At 42.2% G+C, this 26,210-nt stretch overlaps 5 protein-coding genes and 1 pseudogene across 5 annotated transcripts; 1 reads left to right on the forward strand and 5 right to left on the reverse strand.

Annotated features, from left to right (window-relative positions):
* LOC136424538 (zinc finger protein 347-like) overlaps positions 1–9,939 on the reverse strand; it is a 47,697-nt pseudogene extending 37,758 nt beyond the window's left edge.
* Positions 7,758–9,185, reverse strand: LOC136427240 (zinc finger protein 665-like). The gene has a single exon (XM_066416040.1). The coding sequence runs from the start codon at positions 9,183–9,185 to the stop codon at positions 7,758–7,760; it is 1,428 nt and encodes a 475-aa protein (XP_066272137.1).
* Positions 9,940–10,538: 599 nt separating the features above from the next.
* LOC136424477 (zinc finger protein 431-like) lies at positions 10,539–13,731 on the forward strand. Its single transcript, XM_066413085.1, has 2 exons — positions 10,539–10,667; positions 12,088–13,731. The coding sequence occupies exon 2, from the start codon at positions 12,088–12,090 to the stop codon at positions 13,117–13,119; it is 1,032 nt and encodes a 343-aa protein (XP_066269182.1). The 5' UTR covers positions 10,539–10,667; the 3' UTR covers positions 13,120–13,731.
* A 363-nt stretch (positions 13,732–14,094) lies between these two features.
* LOC136424353 (zinc finger protein 84-like) lies at positions 14,095–17,116 on the reverse strand. The gene is made up of 2 exons (XM_066412925.1): positions 17,048–17,116; positions 14,095–16,069 (listed from the first exon to the last, which is right to left on the reverse strand). Exons 1-2 carry the CDS (start codon positions 17,080–17,082, stop codon positions 14,623–14,625), a joined length of 1,482 nt encoding a protein of 493 aa, XP_066269022.1. The 5' UTR covers positions 17,083–17,116; the 3' UTR covers positions 14,095–14,622.
* A 2,107-nt stretch (positions 17,117–19,223) lies between these two features.
* LOC136427249 (zinc finger protein 665-like) lies at positions 19,224–21,068 on the reverse strand. Its single transcript, XM_066416054.1, has 3 exons — positions 20,213–21,068; positions 19,769–19,999; positions 19,224–19,567 (listed from the first exon to the last, which is right to left on the reverse strand). The coding sequence occupies exons 1-3, from the start codon at positions 21,066–21,068 to the stop codon at positions 19,224–19,226; spliced, it is 1,431 nt and encodes a 476-aa protein (XP_066272151.1).
* Positions 21,069–23,147: 2,079 nt separating this feature from the next.
* Positions 23,148–26,005, reverse strand: LOC136424308 (zinc finger protein 708-like). The gene is made up of 2 exons (XM_066412861.1): positions 25,873–26,005; positions 23,148–25,203 (listed from the first exon to the last, which is right to left on the reverse strand). Exon 2 carries the CDS (start codon positions 25,192–25,194, stop codon positions 24,217–24,219), a length of 978 nt encoding a protein of 325 aa, XP_066268958.1. The 5' UTR covers positions 25,195–25,203; positions 25,873–26,005; the 3' UTR covers positions 23,148–24,216.
* Between the last annotated feature and the right edge of the window lie 205 nt (positions 26,006–26,210).

Here is a 26,210-nt window from a genome sequence, read left to right on the forward strand (position 1 = left end):
CTTTCAGGTCTGTCAGGGAGAGTTGGAACGTTTTCACTTGTACGGTCAGCACAGTAACATCTACCACACAAGAAAAAATGGAATGAAACCTGTTCTTTTATTAAACTTACTAGCATATTTTTTATCAACATTAGTAGCATATTTTATTAAACTTTTATTAGCATATTTTGAATCAGCTGTGTTCTTACATACCGACCATAACAGACGCTCCATATAACACAAGCTTAGTTCACTATGATACATTTCAGGTATATCAGTCATAATTAGTCCAATATATAGTGTATATGCTAGTAAATAAGTTAGTAAGAAAAATAAACATCACAGCTTTGAACTTAATGCACAGCTTTTTGAAATTATATCAGTAATTATGCTTGTTATCGGTAATCATGCTTCTTAAGATATTCTAAATCAATATTCTTACATATAAAACATGAAAGTCGCTTCATATTACAGAAGATTATGTTAAACACTCCATTATAGCATAATCATTCGTGTACTAATATATAGGTATAGGTTAGTGATTAAGCCTTAAACTTCATGCACACTTCTTACAATAAAGCACAACGTTTAGTAAAATGTCAGAACAAAGTCAGCTGTCAGGATATAAGTTTGTTATCAAATGTCAGGATATAAGTTTGTTATCAAATGTCAAAACCTTATTCTTTATTCTTATATTTAAAGAAATTCAAACAAAGCATGTTCCACTTGTACGAATAACATGCCATAAAGTACTCGATAGAGACTAACACTATGCGAAAGGGGCTGATTTCCGGAAAAATTCGGAGTTGATGTATTCCAAGACATGCTTGATATTTGGAATGTGTCCGGACAAGATGTCTGATATTTACCATATCCTGGAATATTCTGAGTCCGGACATGTTTTGTTGCAAATCCGGACGAATAAGACTTTCCTATATTTCAAGATACGCGCCATTGACGTATCTTGCTTCCGAATGCATAACACGCTTAATATTCTGAACATATCCAAGGTAATTATATTCCAGGAATAAATTTTGGACATATTAGGAGTTGACACGTAGCATGATATGCCTCATTTCTGGACCATTTTCGGACGACATTCGATATTTACTACATTCGCAAATATCATGATTCAGAAATTGTTCCGAAGCATATCCGGACGGATAAAAGCTTCCTGTTTTTTCCGAATACGTGCCATTGGCGTTTCTTGTTCCGTACTCATGTTCAATTCACGACACAGAGACAAGAGCTAGAGAGCTAGAGATATACCAAGAATCAGTGACAGTGTTCGGACATATTTGGAGTAACATGACATGCTACATATTCCGACCGTTTCCGGGCATGGTTTTGGGTGTTCATTTCTGTTGCGTGTCCGGACAAATAAGACGTCTTTTTTTTCAAGATACGCGTCATTGGCGATTCTTGCTGTGATACGGTTCATATATTGTATGTAGGTTTCATTGTAATTGATCAAGGATTATGTCGCCCTTGAGATGATATATTTTGGAAATAAATTTAGACAAATTAGGAGTTGACACGATATCATATGAAGCACATACTCCATCGAAATACTATAGATCTATACTAGTGATAGCGGTGCATTATAAGAAAGTTACATATCCGGAAATATCATGCTCAAAATTCACTCAAAATACTCCATAGACGCGTTGCAGTATGGGAAAGCTCCAAATACGGACAGTATCATGCTCCAAATTTACTCATGATACTCCATGGAAGCGTTGCAGCATGGGAAAGTCCCATTTTCGGACTAAAACAGGAGGCACTCATGGTCAGAATATGCGATGTGCTGTACTATTGTTCGCCGTACAGTGGCGCTGCAACTTTATCATGGTGGCAGCACATTCTAGGCTATTTGATGATACTGTCACCAAGGAGTATCAGGAAGCCAAATTCAACCGAGAATAAAATGTATACGGGTGGTGCAGTTTCTGAAAGTCAGGTCATTCGGAACCAGATTTTTTTTAGAACGGATCGGAGCTGAGGCACATAATATATGTGTGTTGGAACATAATATCTGTGTTTTATTTTTGTGCGGATGTAAACAGTGAAGTGTTGTCAGTGAAACGTCAACCGTGCGACAGTTTGACCTGATGGGACCGTACCACGCGTGTTTGGAGCAGTCAAAGCCCGACAAACAACGGTCTATACCGCGCCACCACGATGTTTGCGAATGTGTGCAACATGCAAGATTTGAACTGGTAAGTACACAATGGATTTGTTTACAAAAAATAAGCTTTCTCGCATGTAACCTGACCCCGTTAGCTCAGCTGCATCTTTCATGTCTTTGATACCCAAAGGCGCTGACGGGAGATTCCCCGAAACCTTACTACCATCCAACAAATGACATGGATCATCATTCTTAATCTACTCCCATTTCAACGAATGATGTTTAGGGTTGTATGTTTGGGAGTCTTCAACACACATAAAATGCATTTAGTAGTTTTCCCCTTGCTGGCGGGGCGGGCATACAAGCTGAAGCAAAAGCCGGGCTGGTACTACTGGGCGGGGCCGGGAAACTCCCCAGGAGTGCTGAGCTCTATTTACCGCGGGATGACTGCTTTGGGCCGCCGAATGAACTGCTGGTCAATGGCCCGATACCAGTCTGACCTACTCTCCAAGCAGAGCTAGGGTTTCGGCTGGTTTTTAACGTGTTTTTAGGCGTTTTTGTCATGCCTTCTACTTTGTCATCGTTTTTGTTGTGACAGCACAAGCCAAGACATTTTACATGATTATGTTCAATGCTATGATTGTATATTAAGGGTAAGACTAGCCTGTCAATAGCTTCTGTCTTTTAGTTATGCAAAACATGTACAAGCCTAACATCTGCGTGGAGGGTAGGGTAGCTGACACTACAGTGGATACTTAGCAGGCAAATTGAGCAAGGAGGTTGATTTGAGGCTGTAGTGTAGTGTTCCCGGGAACGAGCGTTTCGCGATCTTCCACCAGACATTTGGAAGTGGCTACTGAGTCAGGACGATCCTGGTCAGCAGTAGAAAAATCTGCACTGCTGACAGGATCATCCTGTCAGCTGTAACAGATAGAATAGACGACATAATGTGTCCTGATCTTATACAAGACTCATACAAAGGTTTCTCAGTAGCTAGGCAGTAAGCAAGCTATATTTAGGACTAAGACACGTGACCAGGCCGTATTCGGAAGCTCATCTGAATAGATTAGTGTTGACCAATAGGCAATAGCGAGTGAGAACAGCTAGCACCTTAGCATAAGCCCGCCGATTTGAACTCAGAAGCTATCCTGTGACTAAGGTAAGTGATCACACGTAGATTAGCTCTCTGTATTTTGTTCGTAATAAATACTAGATGATTGTAGAATATCCTACATTTCCATCATTACACTAGTACTCAACCTCCGTAATCGTAACGCTCTAGGTCGATTACTGTGCATCTTGTACTGTAGGCCTTTATAGTAGACTTGGCTTGTATAGTACTGCATATACCACGGGATAAATAACGATCCGAACAAGAGTATTAATCAAACCGGCTTGGCGTTCTTATCTCTATAGTAGCGTAACTTAAGCTATAAAGGTTAAGTCCACATCCTATACCCTAGACCAGAAAAGTTGCATTGATTCCTACACCGCTTGTTCGGACAACTGTGGTTTCTGCTTGCTTGTGAATTTTGTGTGCTTCTTTTTGCGCTGTCGGTTCCCGTGTACTACGCGTGTTAGCTTGTTTTCGGCCCATTTCTTTGCGTAGCTAGTTAACGTTTCCCGACTGTTTGTGTGCCGTACGAGTGTTGTTGCTTTTCCTGTTCTACCAAATTCTTTGTCCTGCTGTTTTGGCTGCAGTTTTCTGCATATTTTCCGTTTTCCAGCTGTGTTACTAGTGGCGTGGGTTTCGCGTCCGTTTTTTCACACTGCATAATTGATTGGACCTTGCCGACATCGCAGTCCGTCTCTAGAGTCCCGCTGTGCGCCTTTCGGGCCATTGTTTTGCCAAGAAGACCGCTCTCCCGGACGCCTTGACTTGCAAATGGATATACCGTTGTTGTCAGTTTTCTGTGTCCTACTCCATAAATTATTCTTTCACTATCGTTTGCTCAAAATCTCGTCTGTGTTTTTAGACCTATTCTGTTTTGGCTCCCCGTTTTGTAGTACCCATTTCTGTTTGGCTTTTTTTATTTTTGTACCATCATGGCGGCCGCCAAAACTAATGCCCCGGAGATTGATTTCGGTAAATTAGAGGCTGCATTGTCCTTCTTCTACGGCCCCATTCCTGCTTCGTCACCGGCGATGGCTACCCACCCCACGTCTTACTCCGAAGAGCTCCTGGCTCCCCGGTTTCTCTGCGTCTATCTAAGGCGGATGTACAGCCGCACACAGGACCCGTTCCACTACCGCAGCGACACCCAGGCTTTGCGGCAAAAGCGCAGCGAGACCCCGCAGCAATTGGAACTGAGAGTGCGCCAGGCGGTCGCTCTAGCCTTAATCTCCTTGCTCTAGCCTACCCCGGAGCCGACCAGCGCACGCGCGACGACTACGGCGTGCAGGTTTTCCTGGACAATTTAGCCATAGATGACCTTAACCTCGCAATGGATAACCTTAGTGGTAACCTCCATTAACACTAAAATTATTTCCTTCCTTCCACGAATTCAACCACCTGCACCAACATCTGAGGGCGCAGAGCAAGCTGCTAGAGGAGGACGGAAGGCTGAGGCGGTCAAGAGAAAGAAAATGATGGTATGTGTATTAATCTATTAAAATTAACAGATTGAAGGGATGGGTTAGGCGATTGTTCAAGTGGCTTTGTGCATGGCATCCACATGTTAGGGTATCATGAAGTTCAAGAAAACCTGGTATGCAACTGACACTAAAGTAGAACTATCTGACTAGTTTCTTTTTTATAAAACCAAATTCCAAAAGAAAGCTGTAATATTTATCAGGCATTTATGCATATTTTGCGTGTTTTCGAATTTTCTATCCAAGATCTAACATTCTATCTAAATTACAAGTGATCATTGGAAACAACGTTTATGAAAACTATTAGTCATGAAAAATGCATTTCCTACCAAGACTGGCTACATTTTGCCGGCTATATTTAGAATGGTAAAGTAATATGTATCTTGTTTTTTTTTAATAACGCGGCGGTTTGTGTTAAAAATCCCCCTATGATGATATTGGTTTGTGTCCTTCAAAATCGTTTATTGCAGTGTAGCCCTGCCCAGGTGCCCGCCATGCTTAATAACAAGATTTTTTCTGTACCCACTCAGCTGTTCAAGTCCCGAGTTCGGGTGGCAGGGGACGTCTTGGACAGAGAAGAATACGACTACCTGAAGTCATCAGGACAGGTTTACATGTCCGATGAAGTCAGCGATGAGGATGACAAGTCATCGGTGTGGGTCCAGCCACCCGCCTGGCGGGCGGACAAGTTAACGGACATAACGCGAAGGTGCCAGCCGGTCCTAGACCAGAATAGGAGAGACAGGCGCCTGCCCTTCTCCAACAAAGAGAGAAAGCAAGGGGAGGAGTTTACAGACAGATGTCCACCATCCAACGGGCTGCACAGCCACACCTCATGACTGTGGCCTCCCAGGAAGAGGAAGGCGCGGAGGGAGAGGAACGCGTAGAGGGAGAAGAACGCACAGAGGGAGAGGAAGACACGGAGGAAGAGGAAGACAGCGACTGAAGCTAGGAGTTGTGATGATGACTGATGACTGGTTTATACAACTTATAAAACAAACCACATGGCAGCCCTAGGGTTGGATTGGTAGGCCTGTTGACAAAAGGCTAGCTTTTTTTACATACATTATATAAAAGAAGCACATACAGTGGCATACTTCATCATTAAAACGTCACATTCCACTATTTACTATCACTGCTTAGTAAGTTGACCCTATAGTATGTAGATATGACTTTTTGCATATCTCACAGTGTTGGCTTTAAAAGTTTGTTGTAGTCGGTTTTTACTATCGTAGTTTAGCAAGTTGACCCGTAGTACGTAGATAAGCCTTTTTTGTATATCTCACAGTGTTGGCTTTAAATGTTTGTTGTAGTCGGTTACTCGAGCGAGTCTTTCACGACACAGTGGGAACCAGTCCCTGAAGGTCGGGGATCTCAGTCGAGAGAGTGCAAAGTTTCTGCATAGTTCCTCACGTCTTTGTGATAGTGGTGTTAGTGAGAGTTCTCCAATACAACTTGCATTTGATGATACTTCTGTTTTGCATTCGTGTATTGATTTGCCTAAATCTTTGGTATGGTACTTCTGTTATTCTTAGTTCGTGCAGTATATTCGTCTATGTGTAAAGAGTTAGGAATTCAAAACATATTATACTGTATTAGGATCATTTTCTCTCCCAAATAGTCTGAAAATGTAACGCCTAATAGAGTTTCTGAAAGGAGAAGTGTTACGGTCCGATTCTCGGTTCCGAATATCCTAGTTATATGTAAACTTTCCGGAGCGTAACAGCCCGAACGCGCGGTCAGAAGTTAGGTCATTTTCTGAACGCATTTCGTCTTAAATGAGTCCGAAACTGGAAGTCCGGATATTATGAAGAGCAATGAGGTCCCGTTCTTGACTACGGAAATAATCCGAAAACGTGAGGAAGTTGAGTTGTTTTTTTGTCCGGATATATCCGAAAACGTTACCAATTCGGACGTATACGTACCTAAAAATATCCGGAAAAATATCACCATCTTTCGCTTTCGGGCGTTACTATGAATCCGGATATGAGGAGTAGTGTTACGGTCCGATTCTTGGTCCCGAATATCCTTAGTATATGCAATTTCCCGGTGTGTAACAGCTCCGAACGCGGTCAGAAAATTCGGAACGAGTTTTGTCCCAAATGACTCAAAAAATGGCCAATTACTGGAAATCCGGATATGAGAAATAGTATTATGTTCCCATTTTGGATTCCGAATATTTTCACCATTTGCTATCTTTCCGGAGGGTTATTCCTCCGAACTGTGTCCGAAATTATGACATATTCGGAACGTGTTTTGTCTTAAATGAGTCCGAAAATGTCCCATTACTGGAAATCCGGATATGAGAAATAGTATTATGTTCCCATTCTGGACTTGAATATTTTCAGCATTTGCTATCTTTCCGGAGGGTTATTCCTCCGAACTGGGTCCGAAATTATGACATATTCGGAACGTGTTTTGTCTTAAATGAGTCCGAAAATGTCCCATTACTGGAAATCCGGATATGAGAAATAGTAAAATGTTCCCATTCTGGACTTGAATATTATCCAAACACGTAGGGGCGTATCGTCCGGATATTGCCCGGATATGTCCGAAAACGTTCCCAGTCCGGACGTATACAAACTTTGAAATGTCCGGAAATAACCCCCTTTCGCATAGTGTAAAGTACTGTAGATGTACAGATTCTGTACAGTGTTGTCATATTTGTACAGATTCTCTTCTGTATGAATAAGTCTTCTCACAGTTCCAGAACCGCAGGGATTGTGGGTAATATTACGGCCACTCCAAGCGGGATTGTTGCAAACACGTCTCACAAATAATTGTTTACAAAAAGGGACTTTAAACTTTGGTCCAAAACCAAAATGCATTACGGCTGCAGATGCGGACTCGGAATTGTGAGATGGCTTATTCTCAGACATTGCATTGTTCTTACATCAATTTTCTTATGTTCAATATACATGAATGTATGGTCGGATAACTTCTGTTGTCCTGTACCTGCAATTCGAACGTATTTCTCATCAGTGTGATTAGCTAGATGCCCGACAACATCTGATTTTCGAGCAACTGATTAATTCTACTGCTCACACATGTAGGTTTGTTATTCAGCAATGTGGGTTCTCATATGGCTGGATAGGCTACGCTTGTCAGCTGTCCTGTACCCGCACTCGCCACACACGTAGGGTTTCTTACCAGTGTGTTTGGCTAGATGGCTGTCCAAGGTATATTTCTGTGCAGCAGAATAATCACACAGGTCACACTTGAAGGGTTTCTCACCAGTATGGGTTCTCATATGTCTGGATAGGCTACGTTTGTCGGCTGTCCTGTACCCGCACTCTCCACACATGTAGGGTTTCTCACCAGTGTGCGTTGCTAGATGGCTGTCCAAGGTGGATTTTAGTGCAGCAGAATAATCACACTGGTCACACTTGAAGGGTTTTTCACCAGAATGAGTTCTCATATGTCTGGAAAAGTGAGACTTGTGAGCTGTCCTGTAACCACACTCCTCACACATGTAGGGTTTTTCTCCAGAGTGTTTTGCTAGATGGCTCTCCAAGTCAGATTTCTGGGCTGAAGAATAATCGCACTGGTCACACTTGAAGGGTTTCTCACCAGAATGAGTTATCATATGTCTGGATAGGTGGGACTTGCGAGCTGTTCTGTATCCACACTCGTCACATATGTAGGGTTTTTCACCAGTGTGAGTTCTCATATGCCTGGATAGGACATGCTTGTGAGCTGTCCTGAACCCGCACTCCACACACAAGTAGGGTTTTTCTCCAGAGTGTTTGGCTAGATGTTTGTATAGAGAGGATTTACATGTTGCAGAATAATCACATTGGTCACACTGGAAGGGTTTTTCTCCTGTGTGGATTCTCATGTGTTCGGATAAGTGAGAATTGTTAGTTGTTTTGTACCCACACTCGCCACACATGTACGGTTTCTTACCGCTGTGGTTTGCTAAATGGCTGTCCAAATTGTATTTCTGTGCGGCGGCATAGTCACACTGGTCACATTTGTAGGGTTTTTCACCAGTATGAGTTTTCATATGTCTGGATAGGACAAACTTGTGAGCTGTCCTGAACCCGCACTCCCCACACATGTAGGGTTTCTCACCAGAATGTTTGGCTGCTAGATGTTGGTCTAAATCACCTTTCTGAGCAGCAGAATAGTTACACTGGTCACACTTGTAGGGTTTTTCACCAGTATGGGTCCTCATATGTTTTGATAAGTGAGACTTTTGAGTAGTCCTGTACCCGCACTCCCCACACATGTATGGTTTTTCACTAGTGTGGGTTTTCATATGTTTGGCTAGGTTACTCCAGTCAATTGTCCTGTAGCCACACTCTCCACACATGTAGGGTTTATCATCAGTATGTGTTTCTGGCTGACTTTCCAAACTGGTTTTGGTTCCAGTTGGCTGGTCTTCAACGTTGCTTGCATCTCTGTCCCATAAAACTTCAGTAGGATACCCATCACAGATGTTCTTTGGAACAGCAGTAGGAGACCCATAACTTGCCTCTGCCATGTCAGTAACCTAACGGACTAATAATGGCTTTAACTTGACTTGACTTGACAAGAAATCTGGAAAGAGGAAAGTCATCTATTGAAAATATAAGTCAAGAGTGCATTTCGATGCTGATCCAAACAATGGGAAGTTGCTACAGGTGTCCATTCCCGACTCCCATCGTAATGACGCCATAAACTGACCCACTTGTACCCCTTCCTTACTGAACCCCCGGGCCGGGCCCTCCTCCCCGTTAAATAAATCTGCTATACAAACCGTTTTTACGTTGGCCACGCATTCATGCATATTCGCTTTTTATTTTCAAAATGTTTTTATTGTAGTTTGTGTCCCTTCTGTAATGCTGCAGCACCCTTCTTGGACATTGTCTAATAAAAAAAACGACAATTTTGTCCAGAAATACGTGTGGTTTCGCTCCCCTCCCCATCGCTATTTTTTTCTCACCACGAAAAGCCTTACATTCCATCCTAATGTGGCCCATTAACCATAAAAAACTACCTATAGCTCCTCCGCTTCAAGATAAGGCAGATATTTAGCATAACTCATGTTCTCACCTGCTTCCTGGGTGTTAATTGTAGCCTCACAATCCTGCAAGCGTCTTCTAAGCAAAGCAACGGGTGGAGGGTGAAGTTAGCGTGGGGTGAAAGGTCAAGTTTTGTGCATGGTAACCCAGTTAGTGTGCGGGAAGTTCTGCCTGCATTGTAGAACGCTTGCCCCAATCCGCTGACCTTTTTGTCTTATTTTTGTTTGTGTTTTTCTTTCCTGCTGTGTTCCCTTTTGATAACTGCAAACCCGGGTGACGGGTGCCTCACTGGGCGCCGAGTAACGAACGCGTGAACAAAATGACGTCGTCGCTGGACGTCCAGCACCAAAGAAAGTTCATCACTAGAAATCCAGGGACGAGCGGCTTTATTCCAGTAATGAAGCCCCCTCGGTGCTGGAATTCCAGCACTGAATCTTGCATCGGTGCTCGGTTTCCAGAAATGAACTCCGCTCATCACTCGGCTTCTAGTGATGATCTCCGCTCGTCACTCGGGTGCCAGACAAGTAGACTGGTTCAAAGGTCATTCATCACTGGTTACCCAGTACGGAGGTCACTCGTCGCTAGATAACCAGTAACGAATGTCCCGCGGTCACGGGTTCCGCGCTGGATTAACCAGTGATGTAGTGCTAGAAGCCGAGTGATGACATTATTTCGTTAGTGGCCTTCCAGTGATCACATCCTATTATCACTGGAATGTTCCAGTGCTAACTATTAGACAATATTTTGATAACTCAAGATCGAACTGTCAAACAAAGGACAATCATGTTTTTACATACATACAGCGTCGTTATTAGGAGTACCAAGCATCGTGACCTCTGACCTATTCTTAATGAGGTCACTCTGTAACGTTTCGGTGACGTTTGTTTGCGAGAGTCGGTTGGAAAGTTCTGACAGAGGAGGCGTCGTTCCGAGAGCGTCCTAGTGGCCCGACTGTGTCTCAGGTTAGACGGAAGATTGTTTTTAGAATCTGTGATAATGTCCTTGTAAAATGTGGTGTTGGTGCCGAGATGGGGGGGAGGGGGAGGGGGGCGATAGAACTAAAATCTACTCCCAGCCATGACGATGTCAGTACGTAAGCGGGCGCCCTCCATGTGCACAGCTGGAACTGTGGTAAAAGCTTTGCATCGGTCACATTCATGCTCTGACTGTCGGCCTGTTCAAGGTGCATTTGCACAGATCATAGACGCAAGCATGAAACTCACTGTGTGTGTCCTTAGTGTAGAATTTATCTAAATTATAGACAACCTACCTGATATCTTGGAGTTACTAAAACGGGTAGTTTCAGAATAGATTGTTCAATGTTAGCTTATTCTTTATTCACGACCATAGCAAAGTCTTTAGTCTATAGTATGCAGCATGTCAATTGACGGCAAATGTCGGCGTAAATTCAGTCCATATCGTCAATTCAACAGAATCAAAATGGCGACCATGCAAATATGATGCTATCCCAGCAGCCATTGCAGTTTGTCACGAAGTCTATTTCGATTTTCCGTAAGTCGTAGGCCCAGGGAAAGCCATTTATCAACGTTTCATACTAAGGCGACTAAATTCAATCAATCTTTATTGAGAAACCAACATTACAGGCATGTCAGAGGACACATCTGAATTTCATTAGATTCTTACAATTTGATAAGTACGTTAAAATAATATCATCACACAATGTGTATTTAGGGACTTATATACAATAAAAAGTTTTCTTTAGACGAACACAGTAAAGCGTACATGGGCCATAAACCAGGCTTTGCAGGTCCCTCAGAGCCCTCACGATGAACGAATCTCTGTGCCTTTTCGTCTTACTGAGTGGAAGTTTGTATGGGGTTTTCCTGTTCCTTCGATTTTAGTCTAGACTCTACCAGTCTCCACGGGTCGCTGGGAAAGTAGTAGAAATTGGCCAAATAGAGTCAAATGTTTGAAGGGAGTCGGCTATGGAGATAAGCCAATTTGACCCTATCTCCGTAGCCGACTCCCTTCAAACATTTGACTCTATTTGGCCAATTTCTACTATTTTCCCAGCGACCCGGGGAGACTGGTAGAGTCTAATTTTAGTCAGGCTTCTCTCTAGGTGGAAGGAACACATTACTTAGTATCCTTTGAAGTTCTCAGCGTGATGTGTGAAATTGTGCGTAACAGTAGCTTTCTTCATCGTCAGTGCTTTACGATCTTGTTTAGCTTCTTATTTTACTACGAGGTACGATAAGCAACATACATGCACTATGTTTCAACTACTGCAGCAGCAGAAAACAGTGGACTACTACTACTGTACTATTAGTTGTGTTGCATTGATATGGGTTTTGACATTTTGTTGTGTTGTGTTTTGTCTGTTTTGTTGTTTTTAAGCCTAAGTTTCTCTTCTCTTCCTAGATGGAAGAAGCAGCAGAAGATCAGCATGAACAGACAGAAGAGAAACAGGCTTGTCCGGAAACATACCACGGAGGGACAAGGAAACAGCGCCGCAAGACTCACAGTGGTGAGAGACCACATCGATGTTGGGAATGCGAGTTCTCCACATCCAAGATGTCCGCCCTGAAACGTCACGTTAGGACGTCGCACGCCGCGGGTAAAAGTAAACAAACAAAGAAAGGTCACGTTGTAAATGATGTCGAGGAAACTCATGGTGTCGAGAGACCATTTCAGTGCCCGGACTGTGACTATTCCGCTGCACAAAAGGCTACCCTGAAATATCACGTCATGGCAAAACACAGTAACCACCGGCCGTACAAATGCCCCCAGTGCGACTACTCTGCAGTCACCAAAGAACATTTAAAGGTTCATACGAGGTCACACACTGGCGAGAAGCCATACCGCTGTGAGATGTGTGCTTACTCCACAGCCCAGAAGAGCAGTTTGAAGAGTCACGTGGCTACACACACTGGGGAGAAACGGTACAAGTGTGACGTCTGTGATTATTCTGCAGTACATATGTCCTACTTGAAGCGTCACATGGGCACACACACTGGTGAGAAACGGTACAAGTGTGAAGTCTGTGATTATTCTGCAGTATATATGTCCTACTTGAAGCATCACATGGCTACCCACACTGGTGAGAAACCTTACAAGTGTGAATTATGTGACTATTCTACAGCACACATGTCTAAATTAAAGCGCCACATGGCTACTCACACTGGGGAGAAGCCTTACAAGTGTGAAGTTTGCGGTTATTCTGCAGCACAAATGGGCGATTTGAAGCGTCATATCGCTACCCACACTGGAGAGAGACCTTATAAGTGTGAGGTTTGCGGCTATTCTGCAACAAAAATGTCTCATTTGAAGCGTCACATGGCTACCCACACTGGGGAGAAACCTTACAAGTGTAAAGTCTGTAGTTATTCTACAGCTGACAAGTCTAGTTTGAGGAGGCACTTGAAGAAACACGCCGATAGCAAACCGTGCTGATGTGTCTGGCCATTCTAGTTTTGGTAGTATTTCTTATGCAAGCCACGACCACAGCATACGAGGCAAAGTGGTCAAGTCAGCTGATGTGATGCCTTTGTTATTATCGGAATCCGCAGTCTGATAATGTTCTTTATGTCCTGCATTTATCCTGATGTAAGAAATAAAACTTAACATGTGGACTCAGTAGTGATCTGTGATGAAAATGCAGTAGCAGTATATATAATACCGGAATCATCGTCATCTTTATGTTATTGACATTTGCTACTTGGCGGGAAAAAACTTGTTATGCCCAAATCTGGTGGTGATAATCTCCAGCTGTGAATCGTGGGGCAAAAGTTGCTGACAAGAAATAGCTTTTGTTATTATGACTTTATCTTATCATATTATGTATTAGTTACGGTCGTTTGCCTGGAAATGCTCGAACAGCATCCATAGTGATGATGTTATATAAGCATCTTTTAGTTGTTTGGTTGAAGTATTTTAAAGAGTTATTGTAAAACTATAAGTTACGTTTACGTTCTGTAGTATTATGAATAAAATGTTACATGTTACACAGCATTTTGGAATGGAACCTGTTCAGATTTTAATCTTTTATTAAACATTTTATTTTTACATGTCAGAAATTTTGAATCAACTGTGTTCTTACATTTCAGCAATGGCAGACGCTTCATATAACAAAAGCTTACGTTGCAATTCTATATAATTTCAAACACGCCAAGTATAGCACAATCATTAGTGTTCCAATACATATATTATAGGTAAGTAAGAAAATAAACATTAATTACAAACTTTAGGCACACTCTTTACACCGAGGCACAACATTTTTATAAATGAATGTTGAACTGATGTACATAATTGCTAATTTCCAAGCAGATCTACACGGGGCGCGAAAATCGTATATGCCAGCCAGAGAAGCTTCAGTCAGCTAGATGAGCTTCAGGCTGACTGGAGCTTCTCTGGCTGGCATATACGATTTTCGCGCCCCGTGTAGATCTGCTTGGAGATTACATGATTGTGTGTTATATACTCATATGGCACCGACATCAGCAATGCTGCCCAGATTGAGCATTGTACTGCCTTCTTGCAATGTTAGAATGTAAAATAACATTTTATAGGATGTCAATACGAAATCAGGCGTCAGGGATATCCTATATCATAATTGACAGAATAAGTTTGTTACTGAGTTTTAAAACCTACTTATTTCTTTGCATTAGAAGTGTTTCTAATAAAGTATGCTCCACTCTGTGGCTCGATTCTTTGCCACACCACCAGAACTGTGAAACGGCTTTTTACTCACACACTGGCGTTGAACACATGTAGTGTTCTCACACCCATTTCCTTGAGGTCCATATACATGTACATGTATGTATGGTCGGCGAACGTTAACTTCAGTTGTCCTGTACCTGCACCCCGTACACATTTAGAGTTTCTCATCAGCGTGTTTAGACAGGTGCCGGACAACAGCTGATTTTCGAATAGCTAATCATATTCACACAGCTCACACTAGGGTTTCTCACCAGTATGAGTTTTCATATGTATGGATAGGTTATGCTTGCGAGCTGTTCTGAACCCGCACTTGCCACACGTGAATGGTTTCTCTCCAGAGTGTTTGGTTAGATGTCTCTTTAATGTGTATTTCTGTGCAGCAGAATAATCGCACTGGTCACACTTGTAGGGTTTTACGCCAGTATGGCATCTCATATGTTTTGATAAGTGAGACTTTTGAGTTGCTCTGTACCCGCACTCCCCACACATGAATGGTTTTTCTCCAGAGTGTTTTGCTAGATGTCGATCCAAATTGGATTTCTGTGCAGCGGAATAATTACACTGGTCACATTTGTAGGGTTTTTCTCCTGTATGAGTTCTCATATGTATGGATAACTTGAGCTTTTGAGCTGTCCTGTACCCGCACTTGCCACACATGTAGGGTTTCTCACCGGTGTGTTTGTCTAGATGGCTGTTTAAGGTGGATTTCTTTGCAGCAGAATAATCACACTGGTCACACTTGTAGGGCTTTTCTCCTGTGTGGGTTCTCATATGCTCAGATAAATGAGACTTTTTAGTTGTTCTGTACTTACATTCCCCACATATGTAGGGTTTCTCTCCAGTATGTTTGGCTAGATGGTTGTCCAATGTGGATTTCTCTGCGGCAGAGTAGTCACACTGGTCACACTTGTACGGTTTTTCACCAGTATGGGTTCTCATGTGTCTGGACATGTGACTCTTGTTAACTGTCCTGTACCCGCACTTGTCGCACATTAAGGGTTTTTCTCCAGAGTGTTTTGCTAGATGACTGTCCAAATTGCATTTCTGTGCAGCAGAATAATCACACTGGTCACACTTGTAGGGTTTTTCACCAGTATGGGTTCTCATATGTCTGTATAGGCTACCCCTGTCAGCTGACCTGTACCCGCACTCGCCACACATGTAGGGTTTGTCACCAGCATGTTTGGCTAGATGGTTGTCCAATGTGGATTTCTCTGCAGCAGAATAGTCCCACTGGTCACATTTGTAGGGTTTTTCACCAGTATGGGTTCTAATATGTTTTGATAGGTGATGCTTGTGAGCTGTCCTGTACTCGCACTCCCCACACATGTAGGGTTTCTCACCGGTGTGTTTGGCTAGATGTCGATCCAAATAATATTTCTGTGCAGCAGAATAGTCACACTGGTCACACTTGTAGGGTTTTTCACCAGTATGGGTTCTCATATGTCTGGATAAGTGACTCTTGTTAGCTGTCCTGTACCCGCACTCGTCACACATAAACTTGATAAAGGGTTTCTCAACCGTATGTACTGCTGGCTTGTTGTCCAAACTGGCTTTGCTTTTCGTTGAATGGTCTTTAACATTGCTCGGATGTTTGTCCCCTAAAAGTCCAGTAGGAGACCCATCAGAGAGGCTCTGGTGAACAGCAGTAGGAGACCCATCACCTGCCTCTGCCATGTCTAACCTAATGGAAAAAATTGAAAGGTCAAACACATCAATCGAAAGTAGGATAAGTCAAGACTACATTTTTCTTCTGGTGATACCAAAAATGTAAGTTCCTACAACTACAACTACCCAGCCTCTACTCCCATCGTAATGACGTTTAAACCTCCACTTGTACTCTTCCCTTGCTACACCCCCCCCCCCCCCCTAATTTTTATCATGAATCTGGCATACAAACAATTTTTCCAAAGTTGACTACGCATGCATGACCTGGTATTTTGTTTTACCATCAACATTTTTTTTTTTTTGTGATTCTGTCTCAACTTAGTGATAATGTAATTTTTGTTTCTTTCACTATAAGTTTATGTTAACTGTTTTCACCGTCACCCCTGTACCATGAACATATCATCACCGTGAAACACATGTTAATAATAATGGTTCCTGTGACAAGAAGTAAGTTAGCCGTTAGCACCCCCTCCACTTATGTGACTTAGAATAGCCCACCATGAATATGGAATAAGGAGTGCTCTAAGAAAGACAGATTGAAGTAATACGACCTCTTCCTACATGGACTCGAACTGGAGCAGAGCATACGTCAATGTACACTACCAACCCAAGACTAGAATACAAGGTTATAGCAGCATCTACGGTCTCTGCCTCATGAGTCACTGTAGAAAGGACGTGTCACAGTTCCTTCACACATCCGTTCTATAAATCACGTGAAGTTTAAGTTCATCGAAAATGTCAATTTTCCTTACACCGTTAATTTTGCTACCGTGAAGATGAAGTGAATCATAGTACTGTAGCACCCTTTTTAGAGCTTTTCTAACAAAAATGGCCCTTTTGTTTCGAACGATGTGACGTCTGGTTTCGCCCCCCTCCCCCCCTCGCCAATTTTCTCACCCCGAAAAGCCTTACTTTCCGCACTAGTGTGACCCATACACCATAGAAACGTCCTATAGCCACTCTGCTAGATATGTAGTATATCTCAAGTTCTTACCTGCGTCTAGTGTTAGTTTTTACCCTCACAATCATGCAAGCGTCCACTATTATAAAGTCTAATCGAAGCAGCGGGTGAAAGGTGAACTAAGCGTGGGGTGAAAGGTCACATTTAGTGCCTAGTTACCCAGTCAGTGTGCGGGAAGTTCTGTCTGCAGGTTGCACCCATCTGCTGACCTTTCTGGGTTCTTTTGGTACATTTATATTTCTTCTTTTTTATCTTTCTCTCTTTCTCTCTTTCTTTCTCTCGTCCCTCTTTATTTCTTCAGTCTGAGCTTTCATACAGGGAACTGTAATCTAAATGGAAAAATCACCAATGGAGGTGGGCAGCATCTTGTGCACACAGAAGACACTTTTATTAATCATCGCACTTCACGTTATCGTTTTCAGATCTTTTCAGCGAGGGTTCTCTCCCTCTGTAGTGACAGTTGTCTTGTATTTCCCTAGGTTTTTCCGGGTTTAAGATTGCCTTTTTTTTAGTCCTTACCCACATTTCAAAAGAAAATAGAAACATGACAACCTTGAAGCGCCAACACCAGGGGCGCCTACTTTTAATGTCTGCGTAACTGGATAGCCGATACGATTCATCGTCAACATCTTCTTTACAGGTAGGGTAGTTCTTGTTCGATGCACACATTTTGTCATGGGCTGTAGACTGAAGGATAATCTGACATTCAGCGTCGTTATTGAGGAAACCATTTCTTTTAACTTTTCCTCTGAGTTGCCTCGTAATCACATTCACCACGCATGCAGGGCTTTGTATTTTGCTACATGAACCAAGCCTTTTATCTTTTAAACCTTTTGGTAAGTCAGGTAACCCTGTAACATTTATTTCAGGTCTGTTAGAGAGAGTTGGAACGTTTTCACTTGTACGGCCAGCATGGTAGCATCTACCAGTTTCAGTTCAGTTCAGTTCATCCTCTTGAGTTAGAGGTGACACACATGTTTCAACATCTTTCTGTCGCCCATGACAGATCGAAGATCCTACCACACTAGATCAACATGAAATGAAACCTGTTCTTTTATTAAACTTACTAGCATAATTTATTAACATTAGTAGCATATTTTATTAAACTTATTAGCATATTAGCATTAACATTAGTAGCATATTTTATTAAACTTATTAGCATATTTTGAATCAGTTGTGTTTTTATATATCGACCATGACAGACGCTTCATACAACACAAGCTTAGTTCACTATGATACATTTCAGGTATATCAGTCATAATTTTTCCAACATATAGTGTATATGCTAGTAAATAAGTAAGTAAGAAAGATAAACATCACAGCCTTAAACTTAATGCACAGCTTTTTGAAATCATATCAGTAATTATGCTTGTTATTAGTAATCATGCTTCTTAAAATATTCTAAATCAATTTTCTTACATATAAAACATGAAAGTCGCTTCATATTACAGAAGATTATGTTAAACACTCCATTATAGCATAATCATCCGTGTACTAATATATAGGTATAGGTTAGTGATTTAGCCTTAAACTTCATGCACGCTTCTTACAATAAAGCACAACGTTTAGTAAAATGTGAGCACAAAGTCATCTGTCAGGATAGCCTACATTAGATTTGACGGACATAAGATTGTAATCAAGTGTCGAAACCTTTTTCTTTATACTTACATGTAAAGCAATTCAAGCAAAGCATGTTCCACTCTGCTGTACGTTTTCTTTTGAGTAACATGACATAAAGTACACGATAGAGACTAAAGTACTCTAGATGTACAGATTCTGCACAGTGTTATCATATTTGTACAGATTCTCTTCTGTATAAATTAGTCTTCTCACAGTTCCAGCACCGCATGGGCTTGTCGGTAATGTCATAGGTTAAAGCCACTCCAAGCGGGATCGGAAATGACGCAACCACGTCTCGACGTTGTTTACAAATGAGGAATCTTACACATTGACCTTGGACGACAATGCACCACGAAAGCAGATGCGCATTCGGAACTGTGAAATGACATATTCTCAGACAGACATTGGGATAGAACACATGTAGTGTTCTTAATCAATGTTCCATACATATGTATCGATGGCTAAATAACTTCTGTTGTCCTGTACCTGCGATTCGTACACATTTCGCATCAGTGTGTTTAGCTACATGCCCGACAAAATCTGATTTTCGAGCTGCTGAATACTCACACTGGTTACACTTGTAGGTTCGTTATTCAGCAATGTGGGTTCTCATATGGCTGGATAAGTGACACTTGTGAGCTGTTCTGTATCCGCACTTGTCACACATAAAGGGTTTCTCACCAGTATGGGTTCTCATATGTCTGGATAAGGCAGATTTGTGACCTGTTCTGTACCCGCACTCCCCACACTTGTAGGGTTTCTCACCAGTATGGGTTCTCATATGTGTGGATAAGGCAGATTTGTGACCTGTTCTGTACCCGCACTCCCCACACATGTGGGGTTTTTCTCCAGTGTGTTTGACTAGATGTCGGTCCAATTCGGATTTATATGCAGCGGCATAATCACACTGGTCACACTTGAAGGGTTTTTCTCCTGTGTGGATTCTCATATGTTCGGATAAGTCAGAATTGTTAGTTGTCCTGTACCCGCACTCCCCACACATGTAGGGTTTCTCACTGGTGTGTTTGGCTAGATGTCGGTCCAAATGATGTTTCTGTGCAGCGGAATAGTCACACTGGTCACACTTGTAGGGTTTTTCACCAGTATGGGTTCTCATATGCACGGATAGGTTACGCCTGTCGGCTGTCCTGTACCCGCACTCCCCACACATGTAGGGTTTCTCACCGGTGTGTTTGGCTAGATGTCTGTTCAAGGTGCTCTTCTTTCTGGCAGAATAGTCACACTGGTCACATTTGTAGGGGGTTTCACCGGTATGGGTTCTCATATGTGCGGAAAGGTTACACTTCTTAGTTGTCCTGTACCCGCACTCTCCACACATGAAGGGTTTCTCACCAGTATGTTTGGCTAGATGTTGGTTCAATGTTGATTTCTTTGCAGCAGAATAATCACACTGGTCACAGTTGTACGGTTTTTCACCAGTATGGGTTCTCATATGTTCGGATAGGTGATGCTTGTGAGCTGTCCTAAACTCACACTCCCCACACATGTAGGGTTTCTCACCGGTGTGTATGGCTAGATGGCTGTCCAAGGTGGATTTCTGTGCAGCAGAATAATCACACTGGTCACACTTGTAGGGTTTTTCTCCAGTATGAGTTCTCATATGTTGGGATAAGTTATACATTTGGGTTGTTCTGAACCCGCACTCGCCGCACATGTAGGGTTTTTCACCTGTATGAGTTTTTAGATGTTTCGATAGCTCATGCTTCTCAGCTGTCTTGTACCCACACTCCCTGCACATGTGGGGTTTGTCACCAGTATGGACTCTCATATGATGTCTGGATAGGCTACGCTTGTGAGCTGTCCTGTACCCGCACTCCCCACACTGATAGGGTTTTTCACCGGTATGTTTGGCTCGATGACTGTCCATTGAGGACTTCGCTGCAGAAGAGTAGTCACACTGGTGACATTTGTAGGGTTTTTCACCAGTATGAGTTCTCATGTGCTTGAATAGGTGAGACCTGTCAGTTGTCCTGTACCCGCATTCTCCGCACATGTAGGGTTTATCACCAGTGTGGTTGGCTAGATGCCTGTCCAAATGATGTTTCTGTGCAGCGGAATAGTCACACTGGTCACACCTGTACGGTTTTTCACCAGTATGGGTTCTCATATGTCTGAACAACTTGGACTTGTACTTAGCCCTGTACCCGCACCAGGAACACATGTAGTGTTTCTCACCAGTGTTTTCTTCTGGCTGATTGTCAAAACTTGTCTTGGTTTCTGACGGCTGGTCTTCAGCATTGCTTGTGTCTCTATCCCGTGAAACTCCACTAGGATACCCACCCCAGAAATGCCAGGACACTGCTGGCTGGTCTTTTACATTGCTTTCATCCCTGTCCAATGAAACTCCAGTTGGAGAGCCATCACAGAAGCTGTGGGGAACAGCAGTAGGAGACCCATTCCCTGCCTCTGCCATGTCTAACCTAGTGGACAAAAATTGAAATGATGAAGCACACATCAGTGGCCAGGTATTGGACATAAAAGGACTTGGCACATTTAGGAATCTTGCAACAAATCTTACAAATCGAGTGGTATAACGTTATCACAGTTAGAACTAAATACGTAACCGCCTGGGTAGCCGTGGCGACTAACGAAGGAAATCTTTGCTTGATATTACATATACTTTCCCTTCTTAGTCGTGGGGCACGACACGACTGAGAAGGGAAAGTATATGTAATATCAAGCAAAGATTCCCTTTGTTAGTCGCTACGGCTACCGCCTGGGTGCCAATACATTGAAGGACAGTTACTAAAGCATTAAACAATTTGTTACACATTATTCATATACCTTTATTCATATAGAGTAAGCAGCCTGATTCTAAGATTACTATTTCACCCAGGGGGATTTGTCACAAGCAGAAACTTTCTATGCCCCCCTTCAGTATCATGAATCTGCTATACAACAAACTATAACCTCCTTGAACAGACCATTTTTCCAAAGTTGACCACGCATGCACGCCAATCAAATTTGCTTTTCGTTTCATTTCCACATTCTCTCTATTATAGTTGCCTCATTCCGGTTATACTTTATCACCCTTCTTGGAATTATTCTAACAAAAACGGCACTTCTATCCCAAAATACGTGACGTGTGGCTTCGCCCCCTCCCCCCACCCCTTCTCTCGACCTCCGAAAAGTCTTACATTTCGTCCTAATGTGACCCATACACCATAGAAACGACCTATAGCTCCTCTACCTCACGATAAGGCAGGTATTTAGCATAACTCAAGTTCATACCTGCTTCTAGTGTTGATTTTTCTCTTCACAATCCTGCAAGTCTCTTCTTACCTAAGCTAAGCGGCGGGTGAAAGGTGAACTTGACTTGGGGTGAAAGGTCATATTTTGCGCCTGGTTACCCAGTTTCTGTGGATATTTCTGCCTTCATTGTAGACATTACAAAAGGGCTACACCTATCCACTGTCTTTTTGTTATCCTTTTTTTGGCAAAAGAGAATGTCACATACAGGGTATTTACATGGGAAGAAAGAAATCACCAACGGAGACAAAAGACACTTTGTACCAGTGATATTTTTTTGGCCTTGCTTATTTTGGATGTATAACTGGTGTTCGCACATTATATATTATGTAAATAAGTCAAGTAAGTCATATCATGTACGCATATACATGTAGATATACTTTCTGTCCTTTTGTTAGCTCTTAGTAGTAAATATATGTCTATCATGGAAGCTCATCTGTGTTGGTAGTAATAATTTTGCACCTGATTACACACTTATTGGGTGGGAATTTCTGCATACATTACAAAAGACCTAACACTTATCCGCTGCCATTTCTGTTTTCAGCTTGTTTTCTTTTTTTGTCAACACAGAATGTCATACACGGGTTTATGCAATTGATATGGGAAGAAAAATCACCAACGGAGGTGGGTACCATCTTGTACACAAAATACACAGTGGTGTTTTTTTGCCTTTAATATTTTGCGTGTATAACTGGTGCTCGCACATTATACATAATGTGCGCATATAGATATACTTTCTGAATCCGTGTTAGCTCTTAGTGGTAAATATGAACTATTATAATCATGGACGCTCATCTGTGTTGGTAGTAATCATAATAGCGGCTACGGCAAGAATTTCTAGTGCGTACTGCGAGAATAACCTGGTATAACTGTAAAGGAGTTACATGGGGGTGCTGTGTGATGAAAATGGAATTCATAACGCTAGAAAGATGTGACCCTGTACGGCCAGCACAACAACACACATCTGCCACAAAAGTAAAAATTAAATAGAACAGGTGCTTATTATCTTAACTTTTATCGTTCGGTAGACTGACGAATGATGTACGGCTACAAAATAACTTTAGTTAAGAGTCTGAATCGCCTGATGGTTAAGAAGGCCTAAGAACGCACCTGTAGAAAAAGTATCCGAATCCGCCCTTTGTGGCTGCGACATACTTTTCATTGACCATGTTCATCAAATAAACCAGTCATTAATTCATTCATTCATAACTTACATCACACAGAAAAAAGGGAATGGAACGTGTTCTTTTATAATGTTTTTTAAAATTTATTTTCAGTTGTCAGAAATCAGAATACTTCTTACATATCAGCCATGACAGTCCCTTTACATCGCACAAGCTTACTTTCCAATTCTTCACAACGATAAACACTCCAGGTATAGAATAATCATTAGTGTTCCAATATATAGTGTTTAGGTTAGTGAATGAATGACAAAATGAACATCACAGCTTTACCTTTCTGTATGCACACTTGTTACACTAAACCACAACATTTTAAAGGATATCAGTACAAAGTCAGGCGTCAGACTATATCATACTTGACGAAAATTAGTTTCTTATTAAGTTTTACAAAATACCTATTGTTTCCACTGACAGTAATTCTTACAAAACTTGCTGTTGTATGTTTTCTTTGCGAATACCATTACATAAAGTACTCGATAGAGACTAAAGTACTGCAGATGTACAGATTCGGCACAGTGTTATCATATTTGTACAGATTCACTTCTACATGAATAAGTCTTCTCACAGTTCCAGCACCGCAGGGGGTTCTGGGTAATGTTACGGCCACTCCAAGCAGGATTGTTGCAAACACGTCTCACAAATAATTGTTAACAAAAAGGGACTTTAAACTTTGCTCCCAAACCACAATGCATTACGGCTGCAGATGCGCACTCGGAATTGTGAGATGGCTTATCCTCAAACATTGGCGTAGAACGAATGTAGTGTTCTTACATTCATTTCCCTTAGCTTCATAAACATATGTGGCTGGCTGGATAACTTCCGTTGTCCTGTACCTGCACTTCGTACCCATTTCTTTATCAGTGCTAGATTCCAGACAACATCTGATTTTCTGTATCTGTACATGTATCTATATAGCCGGTACAATCACCATCAGGCATAACACACTAGCTTCGTAGGCACGCGGCGTGGAAGCAGATGGTTATATATCACCGAACGGTCTGTTCCACCCTGTCTTTGCATATCTGACTGCAACTGTTCTTTAAAGCTATTTAGTGAGGATAATGACAGTGATGACAACGAGTTCCATTCTACTATGCATATGGTTCTCGGAAAATCCGATTTTTAAACACATCAATCCTTGGCGGGTTTTACAGCTGCTGAATACTTCCACTGCTCACACTTGTATGGTTTTCCCTCTGTGTGGGTTCTCATATGTCTGGATAAATGAGACTTTTTAGTTGTTCTGTAACGACATTCCCCACACATGTAGGGTTTGTCACCAGTATGTTTGGCTAGATGGTTGTCCAATGTGGATTTCTCTGCAGCGGAATAGTCACACTGGTCACACTTGTACGGTTTTTCACCGGTATGAGTTCTCATATGTCTGGACAAGTGAGACTTTTTACCTGTCCTGAACCCGCACTCGTCACACATGAAGGATTTTTCTCCAGTATGTTTGGCTAGATGGCTGTCCAAGGTAGATTTTTGTGCAGCAGAATAGTCACACTGGTCACACTTGTAGGGTTTTTCACCTGTATGGGTTCTCATATGTCTGGTTAAGTGAGACTTGAGAGCTGTGCTGTACCCACATTCACCACACATGTAGGGTTTTTCTCCAGAGTGTTTGGCTAGATGTTTGTATAGAGAGGATTTCAGTGCAGCAGAATAGTCACACTGGTCACACTTGTAGGGTTTTTCTCCTGTGTGGGTTCTCATATGTTCGGATAAGTGAGAAATTCTACTTGTTTTGTACCCGCACTTCTCACACATGAAGCGTTTCTCGCCGCTGTGGTTTGCAAGATGTTGGTCCAAATTGCATTTCTGTGCAGCAGCATAATCACACTGGTCACATTTGTAGGGTTTTTCACCAGTATGGACTCTCATATGTCTGGTTAGGTCAACCTTTCCTTTTGTCCTGTACCCACACTCTCCACACATGTAGGGTTTCTCATTAGTATGTGCTTCTGGCTGACTTTCCAAACTGGTTTCCGTTCCAGTCGGCTGGTCTTCAACGTTGCTTGTATCTCTGTCCCATAAAACTCCGGTAGGAGACCCATCACAGATGTTCTTTGGAACAGCAGTAGGAGACCCATAACTTGCCTCTGCCATGTCAGTAACCTAACGGATTAATAAAGATCAAAGTCATCTATCAAAATTATAAGTCAAGAGTGCATTTTTACGCTGATCCATAAAATGGGAAGTTGCTACAAATGTCTAGTCCCCACTCCCATCGTAATGACGCCCAAAACTGACCCACTTGTACCCCTTCCTTACTGAACCCCCTCCCCGTTAAATAAATCTGCTATTCAGACCGTTTTTCCGTTGGCCGCGCATTCACGTACATTCGCTTTTTATTTTTACCTTTTTTTCTAATCAATTCGTAAGAGCCTGATGTTGCCATCGATTTACGAAGAAAGGCGGCTCAATTGTTACTGTAGCAGCATTTCTTCACCCTAGGTCAGAAATATCAATGCTCGAGACAAGTATTGACTTCACTGACCCATTAGGAGAAGCAGGGGTTACGAAGGCTGCTCGGGAAATTCCCTACCCCATTTAATTTTTATTGTAGTTTGTGCCCTTTTTTGTAATACTGCAGCACCCTTCTTTGACTTTTTCTAATAAAAAACTACCCTTTTGTTCAGAAATACGTGTGGTTTCGCCCCCCTCCCCATCGCTATTTTTTCTCACCACGAAAAAACTTATATTGTCGCCCATACACCACAGAAACGACCTATTGCTTCTCTGCTTCACGATAAGGCAGATATTCAGCATAACTCAAGTTCTTACCTGCTTCTAGTGTTAATTGTAGCCTCAAAATCCAGCAAGCGTCTCCTAAGCGAAACAACGGGTGGAAGGTGAAGTTAGCGTGGGTTGAAAGGTCAAGTTTTGTGCCTGGTTACCCAGTTAGTGTGTGGGAAGTTCTGCCTGCATTGTAGACCGCTAACACCCGTCCGCTTACCTTTTTGTCTTACTTTTGTTTCTGTCTTTTTCTTTATTGCTTTGTTCCCTTTTGATAACTGAAGATAGGACTGTTGAACACTGGACAATATTGTATTTACATACATACAGCGTCCTCATTAGGGGTACAAAGCATCATGACCTCTGACCTTGTCTGAGGTCACCTC

The sequence above is a fragment of the Branchiostoma lanceolatum genome, chromosome 1 (genome assembly GCF_035083965.1).
Source record: "Branchiostoma lanceolatum isolate klBraLanc5 chromosome 1, klBraLanc5.hap2, whole genome shotgun sequence".
NCBI lineage: Eukaryota > Metazoa > Chordata > Leptocardii > Amphioxiformes > Branchiostomatidae > Branchiostoma > Branchiostoma lanceolatum.